General features: G+C 45.0%; 1 protein-coding gene across 8 annotated transcripts in view; it reads right to left on the reverse strand.

Moving 5' to 3' along the window:
- Aopep (aminopeptidase O (putative)) overlaps positions 1–22044 on the reverse strand; it is a 296969-nt gene that overhangs the window by 130815 nt on the left and 144110 nt on the right. For all 8 annotated transcript variants that reach the window (XM_055597938.1, XM_055597943.1, XM_055597941.1 and 5 more), the window contains exons 6-7: positions 9888–10077; positions 5569–5675 (exon numbers count right to left, since the gene is read on the reverse strand). In XM_055597938.1, the coding sequence (XP_055453913.1) occupies positions 5569–5675; positions 9888–10077 (297 nt within the window). The remainder of the gene's footprint in view (positions 1–5568; positions 5676–9887; positions 10078–22044) is intronic.

Consider the following 22044-nt stretch of genomic DNA (forward strand, 5'->3'; position numbering starts at 1 on the left):
ACCAAAAAACAAACAAATAAACAAAAAGTAACCAATACACAGGGCTGTAACAGTGAGCTCTCAAACAAAACAAAACAGTCTTAGGGATTCTGTTGCTGTGATAAAATACCATACCAAAAGCAATTCAAGGTGAAAAAGGTTTATTTCATCTTATAGTTTGTAGTCCATCATCCAAGGAAGTCAGGGCAGGGAATCCGGGCAAGAACTTGGATGCAGAGGCCACTGAGGAGTACTGCTTACTTGCTTGCTCCTCATGGTTTGCTCAGCCATCTTATACAACCCAAGTGTGGCACCTGAGTTAGCACCACATGCAGAAGACTGGGCTCTCCCACATTAATCACTAATTTAAAATGCAGGCAGGTGTGGTGGTGCATGCCTTTAACCTAAGGACTTGGAAGTAGAGGTAGGCAGATGTCTATGAGTTCAAGATCAGCCTAGCCTACATATTAAGTTCCAGTGCAGCCAGAGCCACACAGAGAGACCCTATCTTGAAAAACAGAACAAACAAGTCAAAGAAACAAACAAATGCACTGCAGGCTTGCATACAGGCAATCTTATGAAGGCATTTATTTAGCTGAGATTCCTTTTTCCAAAATGTCTTTAGCTTGTGTCAAGTTGACATAAACTAGCCAGCACACAAACAAAGCAAAAATTAAATTCAGGTAAATTTACTAGGTACTGTATTGAAATATAAGGATAAGGCTGGCTTCTGTCAGAGTAATTAAAGGGTCCCTGCCCTTCATGATAAGCAGCAAGACTTCCCAGTTTATACTCCCCATACAAAGGGGCTACACGGTGGTCTCTGCAAAGTATGGTGTCTGGACAGCTGTTCTAGACTGTGTCACCACTGCTCTTCCTGTTAGGAGCCATGTCCTCTCTGGAAGGATAAATGGTGCTCAGTCCATATTCCAAAGTGATGACAACTTCCTTCCCCCATTCATGTCCAGAACTTCCTTCCCTTCCTCCTAGGGGTCCTTGGGAGCACAGAGCTTCTGTCATTGGTCAAGATGTACTCATCCTCAATCTTCTCCTAGAAGTAGCTCACCAAAGCAGACAGGATGAAGCATGGGCTTGTGGGAGGTCAGGGCAGATATGGACTGAGAGCTGCTTCAGGGTCAAGCAAGAATGTAACTGCTGATTCAGGTTTCCTACTGGGTAGGGAGCAAGAGAAGGGAGAGTGAGGCTGGCTTGGAATCAATGCTGGAAAGAAGGGAAGCCACCAATGGAGGAAAGAGTGTCTTCTAGCCCCAGCCACACTCATACTGCTGAAGGGAGGGCCATCAGGAAGGCATATCACCACCTTAAACAGCACCCAGAGGTTATTGGCGGGTGGGGAGAGGCTTTCTGAGGCTGGCTTGTATCACTGCCAACTGCAGCCAAGGGCTCTTAAGAGGCGTTTCTCAGGCTGGTCTGTGTCATTGCCAACTGATATATCCATATACACCAGGAAAAAACCACCATATTCTTCAGAAATTAGAAATACCAATTTTGAGAAAATTTGAGTGGTGAAAAGTTCCAGGAGAATGAAAGCTTACATGAGAAAAGTGTTCATGAGCATGCCCTATGGCTTCAGATTAGAAGCTGGGAACTAAGGCACCATGCAGATTTGCAGATGGCTTGCACTTTAGCTCTGGACAGAATTATGAATGTGCTTCCCACCTCATTATCAAGGGATGATGTTTTTGTGGCCTCTGGGTGAGGCATTCACATGAAGGTGAACAGTGTGCCTACATTTATACAGCACTGTAGCAGCTATGGAAGCCGCAGCTCAGCAAACAGCTCCATCGAGCTTCTGCCTTCTCAGCTTGAGCATGACTTTTAAGAATGAATCCCAAAATAAGTAGCAGCAATAAATCACAGACAACAACAACAAAACCAACAACAACAAATCCCAAAACAGAGGTTTCTTCTGACCCTGGCTTGTAGCTTGTGTACCTTGTGGCCTGTCAAAAATGTTAACTAAAAGCTCTTGAGAAGATTCCTGATCCAGCTGTACCGAGAGTTGAGGGACTGGGGGTCTTGCAGCAGTCCCCTAGCACCTGGCTAGTGCTACACTGCCTAACTGAAAGAAAATAAAAAATTGGACTTCGCTTGGCAATTCTGTCTAGGGTTGGCAGACTGGTTAGAGTATGAGAGAGCCACTGGTGTCTCAGCTATGGAAAAGACCCTTCACAGCTGACAAGTACGTGAGCATGGACTTAGCAATATGACTCCTCAGAGCAAGTGATGATGCTTCCAGAGCATAGCCACCTTAGAGGCAGGAAGGAAACTGTTGGAGCCCAAACAAAACTCATGGTGAATTCAGTTGAAGACTCATCTGATGAAATCAAACAACAGTCAATGTAAGACACACAGGATAAGCTGTGTGATCCAATGTTAGGAGTACAGAGGGTGCAAATAGCTGGGATAGTGATATGCAGAGGTAAATGGAGCACTTTAGAAGTGAAGGCAGGGGGTCACAGTTCAAGGGAAGCCAGGGACACTTAATGAAACTCCAGATTACAAATATATATTTGGGGTTTTTTCCAGACAGGGTCTCTCTGTATATCTTGGCTGCCCTGGACTTGTAGACCACGCTGGCCTCAAACTCACAGAGATCCACCTGCCTCTGCCTCCCTGAGTGCTGATTTATTTTAAATGTTGGAGTATGACACAGTAGCATATACACAACGACATTTGTGTATGTGCATGTAGTAATGACAAAATAAAATCTCAAATTTTTGGTTTGTCTCTTATTACTTTATAATATTCTATTATTTATAACCAGCAAAATGCTGTTTTCTTTGGCAGCTGTGGCACAGCTTTTGTCAGAGGCTCACACAACTCTCAGTCCATCTTTCAAGATGGTGGAGTAGCAAAGGCACTATCTTTGATCACTCTCTTGTTTTAAAGGAGTTCTTTCTCAGGGTCATTGTCATATTAAAATACAGTCTTAGAAACAAGTTGGTATGCCCTTTCTCTTTTCCATGTCAGCAACTTGAGGTTCTCTGGACCTACTTTAGGGAGAACTCCAGGGGACAGGAGTAAGTTGAACCTAATCAAATAATTTGTCCTCAGTACATATGGAACTGATGACTGTTCTCTGTTTCTGTCTGCAAAGGGCCCTTCAAATGCATTGTTTTCAGTATGCATAAATGTAGACCAACACAGTTTCTGAATATTAAGACAAAGAAAAATAAATAAAAGCCACAATAAACCTTCTAATTTAAATATCCAAAATACTCCCAACCCCTATCACTATGAAAAAGCCTTGGCTACCTACACGTGGGCTGACCACAGCTCCACAGAGGATGGGGTTGGGAAGTGACTTTCATTTAACAGCTGGAGACCTAGTCAGTCACAATGATACTGATAACCTTCTACACACCCAAGGGCCATGCCCATGCAGAAGCAGAGCCATCAAGGGACTTAAACATGGAGAAACTGAATCTGTGGATGAAGAGTTTACAGTTCATGCAGCTTTCTTTTAGCTTGTGGCAAGATCTTCACATTCCTTCCACAGTGATACTTCCTGAGCTGATATGGCCAATTCTGCTCCTGGGAATCACTCTTCATACCTCCCTTTGGCTACCCTCTCCACTTTACTTAAACAAACATGGAATCCAGGCCACTGCCACTCTCACACAGTTCTGTCTAAAGGTCGTATTTCCTACTGGCATCCAACATGAACCACTCTCAACATCTTCACCTTTTTTTTTTTTTTTTTTTTTTTTTTATGACCCGGATATCCCAGTTTCCCCCACATGTGCAGCAGTTTACCCAGGATCCTTTGCTAGATCATTTGACACCTTTTCTTGCTCCTTCCTGTCCTGGGTGACTGGAGTGTGTTTATATGAGTATTGTTCAGGCTGAATGCCCTGTTACCAATAAGCCCCTGCCTTCCATTGACTTCCTATCTATTCAACAGCTCAAAGTCAGCATATGCAAAAACAGAATCTTTATTTAATACCTGTTCTTCCATTTAAATAAATGCCATCACCACTTTCCCAAGCACCCAGCTCAAAGCCCCAGTCATTCTAGGTACCTTCATTGCCCTTGTCTCCACATTCCACTCAATAAGAATCTGCTGTCTGTGTCTCTAAAATTCACATCCAACAGCTCACTGCTCCACCAGACCCTCCCTTGGCACTTCACCTCTGCTCTCTGTTCTCTGCCCTTCTACACAGGAAACATCAGCCTGCTCAATACCCTTGCGTACCAAAGACTAGCTAGCTTCTGAAGAATGTGAGATAAAGCCTTTCTTGATCATGGCTCTGCCATTTTTGTTCCCAAGGTACAACAAAGCTCTTCTCAGCCTCAAAGCCTGTGTGCTCCTCACCCTACCAAGCTGAACACAGGCCTAGCTCAGTCTTGATGCCCTCCAGTCAGTTCAAAAATCATGACTGAACCTGTTACATTGCTGTGTACCTCCTGTGATGGGCCTGAGCATGTAACACTGTTCCTGCTAAGCGGAAGCTCCTTGAGAGCAGGCATCGTGCTCACACTACAGGCACAGCCATGGTGGCTGGCTCCCCAGAGGTTGGTTGAGAAAAAAGATACAGGCACAGTGACCCTGGGAGGGATGGCAGAACTCCTGGCTTTTGTTCTAGCTGTTCCTCCTAAACAATGGATGAGTCAACTTCAGAGGGCACAGTTAGTGAGCAGGCAGGGAGCCTGCCACAGTAAGGGCAGTGCTACACAAAAGACCAGCCAGCCTTGCTCCCTAGGGTCTAGCAGGCTTGGTCTGTTTCTGCTCTGGTTTTGCCTCCCAGCATGTTTCAGGCTCTGCACAAGGGGCAGGGCGGGGAGGAGATGCTTATTTAGAAGGAAACAACAACCACAACAGAAGTGCCCAAGGCAGGGCCTTGTCCGAGGGATAAAGTAGCCATCAAGATGTCATATACAATGGGTTGAGAAAGAGGTAATCCCTAGATTGGCCACACTTGCCATTGATGGGCCATCCTTTTAGATTTTATTGATTCTCAACAGGGGCTGGATGGAAGCTTCTGATGTCATAGCAAACTTGGTGCTCCTGGGGCCTAGGCAAGAGGCTTCAGGTAAGTATTTATGGCCCAAGAGCACCAAGGGAGAGAGGACAGAACTGAAAAGAATGGCAAGAAGTAATCTTACAAGTGCCATGTGCACTCTGAAGACACCAACCAGGAGCAGGAATGGTTTCCTGCTGGGCAACAACTGAACAAAAGGCCCCATTGACATGCACATCTGTTACTACTATACACGAATATCTCTATATTTTCTTAGAGATTTCCCCCTCTTTGGCTTTAAAGGGCTATTGTCTGCCAAACTGTCAAACCCTAACCTTCTTCAAGTCTACAGTCACCACATAAAATGACTATTAACTAGTAACTTCAAATGGAGAATTTAGTTTTGGAAATGGCCTCATGCTAGTTCCCCCCCCCCCCCCGAAGAGTGACATTAGGAAAATGTCAAAAGGCAAATCAAAACCCATACCTTCAGACTTAAAACATAGCAATCATGGCGGGAAGGTGAAGAGCCCAAGCCCTGATTGATTTTAAAAGGAAACTGTAAGGCAGAGAGGGTGGGAGGTGGGAAGCACTGGCATCTTACCTTAACACCTGCATTTCCTCTGGGGAGTTCCGAAGCTCATCCTGCAGGCGATGCCAGTGCAGGCAAGCCCTCAGCTCTTGTTGCTCCAGGGCCTCATGTGGGGGTAGCTGCAGGGAACACAGACACATAAACACATGTGCAGAGTCATTGTGATGGTCAAGGTTTCCTCATCAACAGACTTGTTTTAGGAAGGGACAACTGGGCCTGCCCCTTCCTTGCTTTCCATCAGAAGAGGACTAACTGATCCTCTTGAGTTCTTCAAAGGAGCAGCAGCTAAGCACTGTAAAAGCCCTGTCTTTTGGGTCCCTGGTCCTGGAAACCACTGTAGACACAGAATACACACCTGAAAAGGGGGCTTTCCCACAGGCCATTCTCCTTTGACTCTATCCAGCCTTCCTTCCCTGCCTTGTATTTCTGCATTGGGAGGGGAAAGGCCCCTCCACTCACCTCTTATTTTTCCCACCCCTCAATTTTGTCAAGAACTGTTTATAGTGGAGCCTGCTAATGTAATCCAGATGACTCTTTTGCAAAGATCCAGAAAAAAGTATACTGTCTGGACTCAATTTGGAGGCACTGCTGTAGAGTCGGAACTGGCTGCTATCACATGGATGTGCTCACAAGGCCACATGGCTAGGGTCTGCATAAGAGGAGGCAGGCAGTAGAGTACCTGCATGGAGGGAAACATTTGGGATCTACAGACATTTCTGGAAGTTACTGTTCTTTCTAATGCACTTGCCAAATCTGTGTAGGTCCTGGGTCAGGCTGGAAGCCTGTACGACCATGTGACCATGTGAGGGCACTAGTATCAGACTGGGCCAATGTGCAGCTCAAGCAAGAAGCCAGAAGGCCTCCCCAGGTAGGTGGTGATGCCTGAGCTTGCAAGACAGAAACTTCAAGGAGTGACAGTGTCACTGGCTTGGAAAAAATGATGTTCTTAGAAAATGGTGAGGGATATGGACAGGTTGGGAGCAGACAGCCAGGAGAGGAGGGCAGAGTTGCCAGAAGATCAGTAGACTGCTCCGCAAGATATGTACATAAAAATGTGAGCTTACTGTCCATGTAGTATTTGGAGATGAGACCTTCCAAAAGGTGATAATGGTTAAATGAAGCTATCAGAGTAGAACCTTTAGGGCTGTGGTCTTTTTCTTTTTCTTTTATTATTCATTCAACAGCTTTACAGCCTGATCCCAGAACTCCCTTCTCTTCTCCCCCCATTCCTCCCTCTTCTTCTCAGCGAAGGGGATGCCCCCACAAGGGGTACCAAACCCACCCTGGCACATCAAGTCACAGCAGGACTAAGAACCTTCTCTCCCACTGAGGCCAGACACCAGAGCTCTGTCCCTCTCTCAAGTGTGGAAGAATGATCACGTGAGACTAAAGTGAGGAGACTATCACTGGGGAGCCAGGACAAGAAGCCAGCATAGATAACCAGTCTTGTTGGTTCCTGGAACCTGGACCTCCTGTCAGCTTCTTGAGCTGTTCTGTAAGCCACAACTTCTGGAGTTCAATTATGGCTGCCCAAGCAGAATAACATAGATGTGGAAGGAACACAGACTTTATCCAGTCAGTGACGGTTCTATACCATGCAACTTGGCAACTCAACAATTCACTTCTCCCCAAGGCTAAGAGGCTGAAGCTTCCTCCTCTCTGTGACATCATATAAAACTTGCTATGCACTTAGTGGGTTTAGTGCTACAGTACATGTCTCTATGTGGCCACAATCACCTATGCATTCTGCCACCCTCTTCTCCACTGCAGCTGCTGCATCCCAGAGAACTGTACCACCCTTGGCCCTTATGGCTCCTTCTGCAGGAAGACCTGAAAGGGATATTTATCAGGCTAGTCCTTGGAGGACAGGATTAGAATTATGGGTGTACTCCAGAAACCATCCCAAAATCTACAGAGGACTCTAGAAAATTGTCCACTCAGGGGTGTTGGCGTTCTTGAATGTTGAAGCTACTACGTGTACTAGGGAAGGTGGTATGACATGATGCCTGTAGAAGGTTATGGAGACAGAAGTAGTGGAGAAAGCCCAGCCTTTGCTTTCTCCAAAGCTATAACAGAAGGCACTTTCTTCACAATGCTTTCTGGCCTCTCCCACTTCTGAATGTATAGTACCTGATGTTCACTTGCTCTTTATTTTGGTCTTTCTCTCTCTCCTTCCATGGAGTGCTTCTCTTAGCTGTCTCCTTTTGGTCCCACATGTTAAACATGTAGTAGGGACATGCTCAGGACAGAGGCAGGAACCAAACACAGGTAGGGCATGTGATAAAAGAGGCATTTCTTTTTTTTTAAAATGAAGTCAGAGACACTATGGCATGGCTGAAATGAACTCAGAAGTTGACAGTGTGCATGTCTCAGATGCGAACTAGCCAGAGGAGTGATGAAGACAGGGCAGACTGATATTCACCCTTTGCAGAATGCCAGTGGGGACAGGGTAGAAGAGAACAGGCTTCCATGAGTCTAGGATGTGTTCAGCTCATTCACACATTTTTTGCATCCACCTTGTGAACCTGAGTCTTTTTACACCTATTTCCCCAACGGGTACACCGAGGTCCAAGTATTCAGGAAGCTAGTGAACCTGAGAGCTGAAGCTCAGCACTCTTCAGCTCAGAGTCTAGCCTCTCTGCTAATCAATTGGGTAGCGCTGGAACAGGGTACACAGACTGGTACCTGCTGGTTCCCTGTGGGCAGAGGACAAGAGAACAAGTGAACCATAGCATCACTGTGTGAGGACACTGTCTCTGTAGTGAGGGAGGAAAACACACAGCAGAAGCAACAGGACTTCAGAGCCCAGGAGAGCTGTACTGGGGAGTGTGGGCTTCAGAGATGGGACCCCAAGCTGGCCACTGAAACACAAAGATTTCACCAGGCATAATGTTCTTGAACAAAATCAAAAAGTACAAACAAACTTGAGAGTTTTAGAAAAAAGCCAAGAATCCCAGGATGGCAAGAGTGGAGAGACCAGGCAGAAAAGAAGTGGCCCGAGGATCAGGAAGTAGAGAGAAGGTAGGAAATAGTTCTGCAGTCACATGCTCAGGAGAACTAGTGGTCAAGGTTAAAGTGGAGGCAGTGAGATGATGTTTGATTGGTGCTTTTCATTCTAAAGGGTTGAACCCAAGCCTGTAGGCTAAGCAGAGGCACGACCACGGAGTAAACATTCTTAGCTCTTGAACCTATAGGTTCAACCTAAAGCCTATAGGATAAACAGATGAATGACCACTGTGCCACATTCTCAGCCCTTGATTTGTACACTTGGAAAAAAAAATTCTTTTTGTGTTTTACGACAGAGTATCAGTCAAGCTGAGGCTGGCCTGGAGCTTACTACATAGCCCAGGGTGCCTTCAAAGATGTGGCAATACTCTTACTCAAGCTCCCACACACTAAATGCAAGTGTGAGCCACCACACCTGGTTTATAGCTGAATTAGTGTTCAGCTCATTCACACATTTTTTGCATCCATTAGTGAGCATCACGTGAGAATCCAGAAATACTGAGTTCCCTACAATTCCAGCCACACTGACCTTCCCTTAAAACACGACCCCTGACTGTTGGGGGCAGAGCCCAGCTGTCACTCCACCTAATCTACAACATCAGATGCCTTATCTTTCCTCCAGAGCGATCACTCCTGATTTTCATTCTCTTTTTAGGGAAGGAGGTTGAGTCAGGTCTTGTTATCTAGCCCTGGCTGATCTGGAACTTACGAAGACTGAGCTGGCTTCCAAGTCTTGTCCATCTTCCTGCCTCAGCCTCACAAGTGCTGAGATTCCAGGTATAAGTCACGCCCAGTGCTGCTTAATATTAGAATCTGATTATTTAAAGAGCTCACAGGTAGGAAGGAGTACTCCCACAAGCTCAAGCCTAGCCTGATCTATACAGTGAGATCCAGGCCAGTTGGGGCTGCAGAGAAAGACCCTGTCTCAAGACAAAACAGCACACCCGCAGCTAATGTTTAACACAGGGGTATTACGCTGTGTAGGAGCCTGACCTCCTTCATGCCTCTGCTCAATATGTCCGTAACAGCAGTCTTCTCTGACTCCATGGACAAAATAGCTTCCCTCCACTGTGTGTGGGACTCACCTCTCCTCATAATACTTAGCACATTGCTGTTTCTTTTGTTTATCTGTTCCCCCTATCTCTAGATTGTGTACTTGAAGGGAATCGTCTTTTTACAGTAATTTACCCAGCAAACACAGTACTTAGTGCACTCAACATATACCTATTGAATGAACGAATGAATGAATGAATGAATGAATGAATGAATGAATGAATGAATGAGAACAGAACTTGATTCTGGGTAGAGGAATTCTTTGAACTCACCTGCTGAGCTTCAGCCCAAAATATGTCTTCCAAGTGAGTGGCGAACCCTTCACTGAGCCACTCCTCTGTCCAGTCTCGGGCCCCGATGACTAGGCCAAACCAGGCATGAGCAATTTCATGACAAAGACGGGTCCCACAGAGATGGCTCATGCTTGTTAAGGTGCTCTGAGAGAGGAAGATGATGTGTGGGCTGCAGGCAGTGGGAGAGAAAACATGTGGAGTCCTGTTAGCACACACCCTTGTGGCTACTCAGTAGGGCGGCTTTCTTAGCCCACAAAGTCTGTTATTACTGTGTGCATGCCAGATCATGATGGATAGATGTGGCTGCGATGCTTTTAGATCTAAATCAAGTGGCAGTTTACGTTTCTGGCAGCTGTTCAGGTTGCTTTTCTGCCAGCAGTTGTGCTCGTCATCAAGCTGCTATTACTTGTAATAAGTAACCTGCACCAAGTTTTATCCTGAAAAAAATTACAAGGCAATGGAAAGATTTACTATGAAATCTGGACTGTAAACGAAGGACAGGTGTGAGAATGTGAAGTCCATGCTGTCAAGAGAGTGATCAAAGAAGATTGTTCAGTCAAAAAATCCTAGCAGCTCACAGGCAAATCAGGAAGTCATGCGGAAGGCCAGGAAAAGCCAAAAAGAATACAACCCAAAATCTTCCATTTCACACTAGAGCTGACCGTGGCATTAACAACCAAACAGGTGCCCTGGGAGGGAGACTCCTGAGCAGCCCATACAAGAGCCCTGTGTCTATAAAACAAAGACTGTCCATGCAAGCTGCAGGCCTGTCCATGCAAGCTGCAGGCCCTTACAGACTCATGTGACCAGAGAACCATGAAAATGAAGGTGGGGTGCTAACCCTCCCAGGGGTGCAAGTGGCCCCAGGGCTGGCACCAGATGGGGAGTTGTCTAATCTCATTTTCCATAGCTTCTTCTGTAACTCCAAATGCCATGATTAAAACTGCCTAGATGAAGTGGAAGGAAGTGGGTGTCAGAAAGGAGAGACAAGCAGAATCTTTGCTTTGCTTACACCTTTGGCACTTAGTGTTTATCTAGAATTTGTTTATGTTCTTCCTAATGAAGAATTTCTTCTTTAAAAAAACAAACCTATCAATTAAAACAAGCGAGCTCTGAGAACTCCCAAAGTAAGGGACTATACATACCAGTTTCTTCTTTCAAAAGCCATTTGTTTGCCATCATGTCAGTTCTGTACAGGCCAAGACATCAGCATGTAGATTTTTTGGTCCACCCCCACAGTTACCATTAGAGAAAAACCCCAGCTATATTTCCCTTGCACAATATCACCCATTCAGCTCAGAGAGCTAAACTACAGTCTCAGGAGTCAAGACTGCCAAAATAGACAGCTTTCATGTGAACTAATAGTTGGGCAGGCACGCAAATGAAAAAGCATCTGCCAGGCTTTCCAGAAAGCCCACAGAAACCCCATGTATTAAAAGCAGGGTTGAGACATTGAGGACAAAGGGGTGCGGTGCAACAGCACCAAGAGTTGGGCAGATTAGGAGCTCAGACAGAAATGTAAGAAGGCATGCAGGGAACCTCCCAGCACAGGGGCCAACCTTCTCTTCACCTTACCAAGAAAGACAAACAGCACAACCTGGCATTCTCTGCCAAATGTGATGCTACATGAAAAGCCACAACATTCCAGACATCCTGCTGGCAGCAGTGTACCCCTTAGCTAGAACAAAACAGAGTAACTTCAGACTGTCCAAACAGGCTCCTGGATGAGCCTGCCTGGAAAGGGGCCAGTGGCCAGTGTGACAGCCATGGCCACGTGGGCAGAGACCAGACGGCTGACCCTGGCTCAAGCTACAAGGTTCAAAAGTGTATGAGTGGATTTGTAGGAGGCCTGGCCATGCTTGGGCCCTCTCTTCCCACAGAGGCCCAGGGAAGGCCCACCACAGAGAGGCAGGCCTAGAATGTTCACAGCCTCAGTACATCTACCCTGTCACCTTTTCAGGAGACCACCACCAGCGTGGTAGAGAGCACTTCTGCACAGAGGCCAAGAGTAATAGATGCCTGACGCTTGCCCTATGACACTCAAAGTATCAAGCCCAGCCTGAAAACTTTCTCTCTACTGCACTTTAATGCAACCTACCCAGCCAGATTAGAGTGTTTCATCCATTAATTTAAAACATGCCGCCAGCAGAGAAGGAAGGAGGCCTTTGTGACTCCCAGGAGTGGCTCCCTTCCTGCAGGAGGAATTCAATTTGGAGAGGAAATGAAGAATTTCATCAGATCTTAAGTAGGAGCTGGTGTTTGATTTATTTCTGCTTTTTTTTTCCAGGGAGGCCTGATCAGCACAGTCTATCTTACTGCTTAGAAGAGAGAGAACATTTAGCAGCTCAGACCAAAGGCTGCAAGCCTCAGTACCAGGTCACAGCAGGCTGAGTGGACAAAAAGGAAGCTGGGAGCTGCCACCTCTTCCCCAGGCTGCAGCCCATCCTGGATGCTGAGGGAGGGTGGAGATGAGAGAGATGGAGGTGGGGCAAATGTGCTTCTGCAGAAGTGTCATGTATTCATATTTATCAAGCTCGAACTTTTGTGGACTTAACATTTTTCTAAATTTCAACAACAAATAAAACCTGCCATCCATATGTTTGAGAGGAAGAGAGAACCTGGAAGGAGAAAGGAGCTTTCCCTTTGCCAGCCACCTGGATAGTTCCAAAGATCTTAGAGTCACTTGCATAAAAGCATCCTTCCCTTGTCTGGTTTAATAGCATGCTGACATGGCTATAGGCACTGGAGGCTGGAGTGGGTGATCTCAAGAGGAGGCATTCCCCATACCTCCTGCCCTGTTTCCACCTGCTTCCTCTTTCCTCCATAAACTGGCAAGTAATGGCTGCTGATACAGCCAGTGAGTTTACCATTAGCTCCGGCCACTGGAGTCTCTTTTGTCTCTCTCTGTTGACTGTGATCTAAAGTAAGGAATGTATCTGATACCTCCAAGGCCACAAAGCATGGACTGGAAGGGCTGGCAGAATCCTCTTCCCCTACCTCTGCAACTAGTCAAAGGGAACAGCCATTTTCACCTTCCTGCACTCACTGTGGTGGATGATCCCTAAGGGGGTGTGCTGGGGATAGTCAGTTTGGATTAAGAGACTGGTAGGGACCTCAAGAGGACAGAGTTCTGAAAGTTGCTACATCCAGTGTTTCAGAGGACCTAAGTTTAGCAGAAAAGTCTACTGTTAGCTGCTGTCCCACCCCCTTTCATGTGCATCTGTGTGTGTGTGCGCGCGTGTGCTCGAGTGTATGCTGTGGTGTATCTGTGGAGGTCAGAGGACAGTTTACCAGCTTGTCGAATCAGGCCTTCTCCTGCCATCATGTGGGTCTGGGAGAGTAAATTCAGATTGTTAGGTTTATCATCAAATGCCTTTTACTTGCTTAAATCTCACCAGCCCAGTAAAATTTTCTTTGAAATGAATAATAGTATCTAGTCACTCATTTATCCAGATGAGTTTTGGCTCAAACTGCCAAAACGACACTAACAGAATAACTACGAACTGCTCCAGAGCTGTAAATGTGTGCATGAGTGTGAGTCAGAGGTAACACTGGGTGTTCCTCTGGAGCTGTCCACCTTGTTTTCAAAGAGAGGGTCCCTCATTGGTGTGAGGCTCATTAACTGATTCTCTAGGCTCCAGGGATCCTCTTGTCTCTGCCTCCCTAGCACTGAGATTACCCATATGACTACCTTGTTGGGCTTTCCCACAGTGATCTAACCAAGCTGTGCTGTCCTTACGCCAGCATGTCCTCCTGCTCTCCTTTCCTGAGGACACACATTCCTGACATGTTTGCTTTACACTGAGCTTTTCCTTCACTTGCTCTACCCCAACCTTAGCAAAGACATTTATCATCTTAGTTTATAGATGGTGAAAATATGGCACACAGACTCCTCTCTCCAAGTTGGCAAGTAAGGTCACTAGCCCACAGCTGGCAGGCAATGTAGCTCAACCCAGGCTTGACTCAGTCTCAGTCTGAAACACTCTGGGCTCAGCCATAGGTGCTGGGCTTCTGCTATTCGGCTTAAGCACCTGGTGTGAGGACCTCGGACTTCTCAGTGTTCTGTCAGCAGAGTGATGGAAATGAAGGCACCATCCATGTCTTAGGATCTCTGTTTTCTATGGCTACATCATAGCCAGAACTGGATTGATAAAATAGGCCTTTGGCTCAGCAATGCTCTAGTCTTTTCCCAGTAAGAAGGAAAGAAAGAGAGCAGAGTAGAGGGAGAGACACTATTTCACAGCTGATACCCTGTGTTTATCTAAAGGGGCTCTTGGAGAAACAGGTGAGGTCAGACTCTAGTGTGTGGCTCCAAAGGCCCTGGAAGGGTCACACATCTATTTCAACTACAGACTGATACTCTTGGAGTAGAATGGAACAATCATAAAGTAAATGTACTAAATTGAAGCCAAAGATAGCAAAATGAGGGTACTGTGTAAATGGAGGACCAGGGATAAGGAAATGGAAGAGGAAAAAAACAAATTGAGGGGAGGAAGTAGAGGGAGGAAGTAGATAATGAAAATAAGAAATTGAATAGGAAAAACAAGGATGCGGAGGAGGAGATGAATGTGGAGGCAGCAAGAACAGAAAACAAGAGCAAGTCTACTAAGATGAAAGAAGTAGCAGGAGAGTAAGGAAGTAGCAGAGGCAAACTGGGAAGCAGACACCTGAGGGAAGGCCACCGTATTTTAAGCACAGTAGGCCAGCCAGGCATGGTGGTTGTGATGGTGGTGGTGAGCTTTCTCCAGTTAGCTTCTCTTTGCTGTGATAAAACACTAGTCAAAACTGACTTCCTAAGGAAGGGTTTATGTCTGCTTCAACTTCTGCATTATAGTCTATCCTGAGGCAGGAACCTGGGAGTGGGAACAGAAGCAGAAACTACAGAAGAACATTGTTTACTGGCTTGCTCAGCTTGCCTTTCCCACACAGCCCAGCTATGCCCTCCACTATCAATTAGTAATCAAGAGAATGCCTTGTAGACAAGCGGCCAATCTGATGGAAGCAATTTCTAAGTTGAGAGTCTGTCTCCCAGGTATGTATAGGTTTATGTGAAATTTATAAAAACTTACGAGCACACAACTCGAGTTCTCTTCTCTAGGGAACACTGACTAACTAACATAGTGACATATACCTTGAACCCCAGCACTTGAGATGCTGTGGCAGAAGAATCATCTCAAGGTTCAAGGCCACCCCCTTGTTACACATATTCATATATTAAGACCCCATCTAAAACAAACAAACAAACAAACAAACAAACCCAAACCCAAATCACAGCAATCTCACCAAACAAATAAAAACCCCATCTGGCCAAGTATTAGAGAGCCTTAATCTTTGGTTTGACATTTAGGTTACTTTGGGAGAAGCAGCTTGGCTTAGAAGGGTAAATGTCTCTCACCTAGGTCCCATCAGGGATTGTGGTGAGTGCTTATGGGAGATGGAGATAGGCTCTAAAGCCTGTTCCAATACTACACACACAGACCACGGCCTAGGATTAACCTTTCAAGCTAAGTACCCAGATAGAGGTAAGATTCAACTATGGGGAGCTGCCAACACCTTGCTGAGACTGTCCTTCCTTGAGAAGTGGACAAGTGTTGGTAATGAGTGTCTTTGCTCTTCTAAAACTTCAGTGAAACTGTCTATGAGTATTTTGTGTTTTAATGTTAAAGAATCAAGGTAAAAATCAGTACTTGATTGAATTTCCAAATTTCTTGAAGAACATGAGCTGCCTTAGTGACCTCTGGTTGAAGACAGATAAACACCTTTTTCTTTATTTCTTCTTTCTTTCTTTCCTTCTTTCTTTTTTTACGTTATTGACATACAGGCAACTGTTTCTGGTATTTCAGAGACACATCCAAACACACCATAGGGGAAAAAAAATATTGACTGTATTGCAATGTGTGTTTTGAACTGGCTTTAATTGCACTAGTACTGAAAGCTGTATGTTTTCTGCAGGGTCTGGAGAATGTTGCTGGTAAGTACTTTTCAATTAATACCCACTGCTACACACAGAAGAACAGGATTCTCCACTCCCTCACCTCTCACTGGGAGTGAAGATGCTTGTTCCTATAGAACTAATCAAATGAGCCTCCACCATGACACAGGACATGTCTTCATTTAATACAGTGATGCATTTTGCTTTGTCCTGGAAGTACAATACAATGGTGGACCAAGAACTGTAAATACACTATATACAAGAGTCTATCATTTGTGGTTTTCATGAAAGCCTGGAAACTGCTTCATGAAGAGACAAGCCTGGACAGCTTGCAACCACCTTCAACAGGAACTGTTTAATTATGGTTCCCTTTGAAATGCACTCACTTGGTCCACAAGTCAAGCCTTTCTATGATCTCCATCTAGAAAAAGAGGGTAGGGGGAATCCCCACAAAGTAGTAGGCCTACAGCCATGGAGTAGGCTCTGAGACTCTGAGGACCCAAAATTCAGTGTGAAATGCACCTAGGTGACCTGTAGGGATTTGCAAAGGCATATTTGATACAAAAGGCCAGTCTGTACAGCAATAAGCCTGAATACAATAGAAACATTGAAGGCTGACAGTTCTGTAAGCAAGATGCTGAAGTAAAAAGGAAGTTTCCCTTTGCCAGAGAGTAACACTGTCAGGAAGCAGGAAGCTACTGATGAGGCATGACGCCAGTTCTGGATTTGGCAGAAATGAAACTCACAAAAAGACAAAGGAAGAAGATGTTCTCAAGTCCCTTGACATTTGAGAGTTGGTGGCGGAGATGATGATGGTGATGGTCACTGAAAGAAGATGGTGCTTTTATCAGAATGTTCCACCTGATTTAAGCATTGCACAGGGCACATGCAGAGATGGTCCATATTCCCTGCTGGATACACATACTTTTACTATATAAGTAAAGTTAAAGAGCAACCCTTCTCCCATTCAGCTCTTCACTGAAAGTGGGGACTCAAGTCTCTTGGAGGTCACTCCTCTGGCACAAGTTTAAGCTTGCCACCTCAACTTTTGTGGGCATTTTGCTGGCTTCTTAGTTTTCATACATTCTTTCACCTTAGTTTATGAACCAAGAGAAAACTCGCAAATGCTTCACAGAGAAGGCAAAGACACATTTCAATGTAGACTGCATCAGGCACTGCAAGTTGAAATTTCTGAGGGTGGAATTAATTAGGCTTATTGTGTTTCTAATTCAAACACAGCTTCAATGATTACTAGCCACTAATGGCTTATAATGAAGGCAGAGCTTGTTAGCTAAGCAAACAACTGACATGTTTGTTTAAAGTGTAAACAGAAAAAAATCATGAATTAAATGAATGAATTCATGGATTGTTCTCTGTTGCTTATAAAGAACTATTCAGCTGCCACAGTATACATTACCACGTTTGTTAAAAGGATTAGCCTGCTGGAGTTATCAGAAATCTCAGTGTGCAAAGTGAACAGCTCTTGATTTTGGAAAGGGTCATTTCTATCAAGGAGGCTGTTAGGTATGAGGGATCACCTGACTTTGGAAGATTCATAAATAAAGCAGCCTTAAGAGCAGTAGCTAAGCCCCCTGACTTCAGATGGCAGACTCAATAGACAGACCAAATACAGCTCAAGGAGACCAAGCAAATGCCCAATGCTCTTCAGGGTGGTCCTAGAAAGTGAAAGGCAGATGGTCATTCTCAAAGCATCCAACTTAACAGCTTGCCCTTTAAAGGGCAATAAACCTTCCCAGAAACAAAATAAATACAAGTTTTATATTCAGAACCTCATGCTTCTAAGCTGACCTTTTCCCTTAGGAGCCCCCCTCCCCTTTTTGGATGGGGCACTAGCTGTAGCTCATTCATTTCTCTGAATGGCTCCCATGATTCTCCTCCTTTAGGCATGTTTTCCATGGCCAACATGTGAATGATGCCCATAGAACCCCTTCCTTCTAAACAATTCCTTCTCCCAAGTCGTAACTATACCCAATTCCATTTGTGTTCAGCTATAGCCACAGAAGACACACTGACACTGCCATGTAGCACAAGGCAGTTCACTACAAGGGACTGAGACTTCTGGTTCGGTGACTCACCAGCACAGTCAGAACTCTAAGCTTTATATTTTCCCACTGTTATCTTTACACTTGGCACGTCATGGTCACAACCTGTATACCACAGCTCTAGCCACCATTTCATGGTCAGCATGGAAGAAGTGAAAAGGTACTATACCAGTAGCACTGGCTTTTTCAATGAGAAAGCAAACATTCCCTACGAAGCCTACAGCTCCTTCCTGTTAACCAAGGCCCATTTCTTTTGGGTTCTAGTTGACAGGCAGCATAGGAAAGACAAGTCTTGGGCACTTTTACTCTAAATGGCAGGTAAATTGGTAAGGTAAATGGAAGCCTACAGGGCTGGCTATAGCATCTCAGGGTAGCGTTCTGTCTCATAAATAGCCATCCATTTTTAAAGAGAATAATAATAGCTTTTAAAACAAGAAAGTTTATTTCAGAAAGACAGTCCACTAAAATGTCAATAGAATGAGATTGAAGAGAGGGTAGCTTACCCAGCAGCCAAAGCCTTCTAGTTCAATGCACTCAACAGAGGACCAGATCCAGATATGTACACACACACAAGCACACACACATACACACACACACACAGAGGCATACTCTGGAATCTTGGGCTGATTTTTCTTTGCTACAGATCATGCTTGTTTTGCAAGTGTGCAGTACCTCATGGCCTCAAGACACCTGTGATCAACACTTGTGCTCTCATACTGCCCTGGTTATTTGCTTTCCTTTCAGACAATAAAAACGTGCAGCAATAACACACTCTTCCCGTTCTCCAACTGAAATGACATCATTTAGCTGCGACATGGAACCAACAGCTTCTCTGAGAAATCTGAGCGAGGTAGTGACAACATGGATGGAAATAGCACTAAGGTAGTCAATCTTACTCTTATCAGCAATATTTTCCTGCCATGATGCTTCAAAAGACTGACATGGTGGCAGCTATGTCATCTACCTTACATCTCTTATCTCTGAAGCTAACCATGCCTGGCCAGGATGCTCTGCTTCCAAACAGAGAGGAGGAGAAGGAGCGACGGAAAGCTCGTTCTAAGTTACTAGTTTAAGGAGTGGGCCCAAGCAGTGGCTACACAGCATGGTGACCCCGTACCTAAGTCACTTATTTCTAATGGAACTCCGAGTAGGAGTCATTGGAACAGACACAATCTGACAGCAACAGTAAAAACAGTACTGAAAATAACACTCTGTTCTGAAGGGTCCTGGTGCTGTGGCACAGTGCCCATCAGAAAACCAGTTCATTAGGCTCTTTAAGCAAGCACAACACCATGACAGGACCTGGTTGGATCAGAGCCAACCAACAGTCACAACAAACTGGTGACTCAGTCACAGCTAGAAGCTGATGGAGATATGAGGCAGAAGACAGGTCTGACACCTCTTTAGCCACACCATAGATACCAGAGACTGATGCCACACCCTGTCTCAAAAGCAGGTTTACTAAGACTTGGTAAGACCTGGGCTTTTTTTTTTTTTTTTTTTTTTTCCTGCTGGTAAGCTGCTCTTAAGGGAAACTGTAGCCACTGGTTCAATGTGAAAGAAAGCAAAATAACAAATAGGAAGAGAAGACAAACGCCATCATTTTCTACAATGTTGCCACAGTTCTGTAACAGTAACAGGCCGCCCGATTGTCTTTTCCTCTTGTTTTTCATTCATTTACTCTAAGGCTCTGAAAAGTCACCTATGGGTTAAAACATCTGTGAAAAAAGCTTTGTGTGAAGAAACAGCGGGCAATGGTGGAGGAGCAACGCCGGCAACCTTAAGTACAGCATGCTTCTGCAAACACTGTAATGTATGAAGTAAAATATTAATAGCCGTTACCTCAGTTCTTCTGAGAACAGACCTGAGTCACAACTCTCTGTGGCATGATTTCCACTCACCTGCCTCACCAAGTGAGCTATTCATGTCATGAGGCCTTGGAAGCCTCAGAGCAGCCAAGACCAGGCTGACTGTGTTTCTAGACCAGAATGTCATGCAGTACGCTGATTATTTTGGCAACTTAAATCATTGTTCCAAATTTACTGCCTCCTCTGCATTGAAGACTAATTCCTAAAAATGGATGAGGAGAGATGGTGAAAATAATTTAAATGGACAAAGGGAAAGGTTAGAGTAAGATTAATATCTCCACTGAGCAGCAGCTAAGTTTGCGATCCCTCAGCTGAACTCTGATGTTTGAAAGCACCCAAAGAGCCAAATATTTGTGTAGATGAATGTATTTCCAATTCCTTGAACATATGTGCTGCAACTAGAGTTTTAAACTCTGTTTGGCTAACTTAGCTTGTTGGGCACTTCCAGCAGGACTGGCTTTCCCTGCCTGCCTCTGTTGGCCTCTGTATTCTCAGAAATCTCTGAACTCTCCATGGCCTCAAACCCATCGTACTGTTTTGTATGTGATGATTTTACATCTCAGCTAAATGAAAGACTCAAAGTTAAATGCCCACTGCAGAGCTCGGGAGCATAGTGTCTTGTCTTTTCCCTACCCCTTACTTTCTCTTAGGTTGGTAACTGCTTTCAAATCAGTGTTTAGCATTGATCCCTCAAGTCCCCTGTAAGATAGTGTAAAGAGGTCATTCCACATTTAATGGCCAGAGGCCTAGAGGAGAGCATGGCAACTTCACCCAGCAGAATGAAACTCTGGAGTGGCTGGAGACTGGCCCAAATCTCTCTGTGCCACAGCTTTGCACCGGAGCCCCAGGCTAAATGGCTTCTTTCAGTGGTCAGCCACACTATGATTTGTAGAAAGCCACATAATAAAATTCAGGGTGGCTGGAGAGATGATGGTGGACTGTAACCCACCCACAGGCAAATGACGTCAAAGACTCTTGAAGGGAACACTGGGCTTCTCTGTTCTCCTGAAACTTCTGCTGTGTCAAGCAACTTGAGAAGGAAGTAGACTTTCCACTAAGAAATCTCTACTTTGGCAGTCATCAGAGACAGCCTGGTGTCATACACTTCTGCTCACAGGAAAAGTGCAGAAAATTAATTCCACAAATTAAAATGAAGAGACTCAAAGTTTAAAGACTCTCAGAGCTAAAAAGAAACTTGGAGGTCCAAATCTGAGGCTCAGAACAGACTGAAATCCTTGCCTCCACACTTCCCAGGTGCCCATCCAATCTCCAAAAAGTTAACTGCTTGTTTCTTGGTTGGTGACTCAGAGGATACAGTGCCCAGTTCCCATCTGCAGAGGGAGAGGCGGCATCCACAGAATGGCCACCCTGCTTGTGAGGTAGCTCAGTGAAAGTTGCAGCGTGCATGTGGGCATGTGTGTGTGTTTCTGTATGGAGTGAATATGCACATGTGCATGCATGTATGTGTGTATGTGTACATGTGTATGTATGTGTGCATGTCTCTGTGCACATGTGCCTATCTGTATACATGTACATGTATAAGCTGTGGAAAACTAGGCATGCCTTGTCTCTTCCACAGACAACATAAACATTTGAACAGCTTGTTCTTGCTGGAGTCAGAAGCTGAACAGCAGTATCTCCACCTGTATCAGGGGCAACCACTGGATCCAACAGTTGTTTGATTTTTCTTCTCTTTCAAAGGACCCAGGAGGACACTTGAGAAACAGACATCACAGAGGAATGCTGTCTGTAAAACATAAAGACACACACACACACCACCACCACCACCACCAGGTTACACACCAATAAGGGGATATGATGGTCCTGTTGTGTCATGTATAAAGCTGCCTGTATTTTCCTCAAGAAATTAATTTTCCAATGGCAAGAAGGGTAATCCTTCAATTAAAAAGTCAACAGTGATGCCGTTTCAATTTCTAAAGGCCCTTCCCATTTCTCTCTATGTCATCAAACTTCAATAGCTTTGTGAGAGCTGTAGTCTGTCTCCCCTTTAGGTGAGAAAAAAAAGAGATTTAGAAAGTGTAAAGGACTGGGCTTGGTTACAGTATGCTAGCAGCTGATGAAGGGCATTTCTTCCTTCTAATACCACAGGTAGCACACAGAAGAACCCATCTCTGCCTTAGTTCACAAACTGACTGCATTCTGGAATGTGCATTCTGGGTCCAAGTCAGAGTGAGACAATTAGGGCAAAGGGTGGACAGTGATAATAAACCATTCATTCTTTCTAGAAATATTTACTGGTAGCACCCTGTCAG

Source organism: Psammomys obesus, unplaced genomic scaffold, assembly GCF_907164565.1.
Source record: "Psammomys obesus unplaced genomic scaffold, mPsaObe1.curated_primary_1811, whole genome shotgun sequence".
Taxonomy (NCBI): Eukaryota; Metazoa; Chordata; class Mammalia; order Rodentia; family Muridae; genus Psammomys; species Psammomys obesus.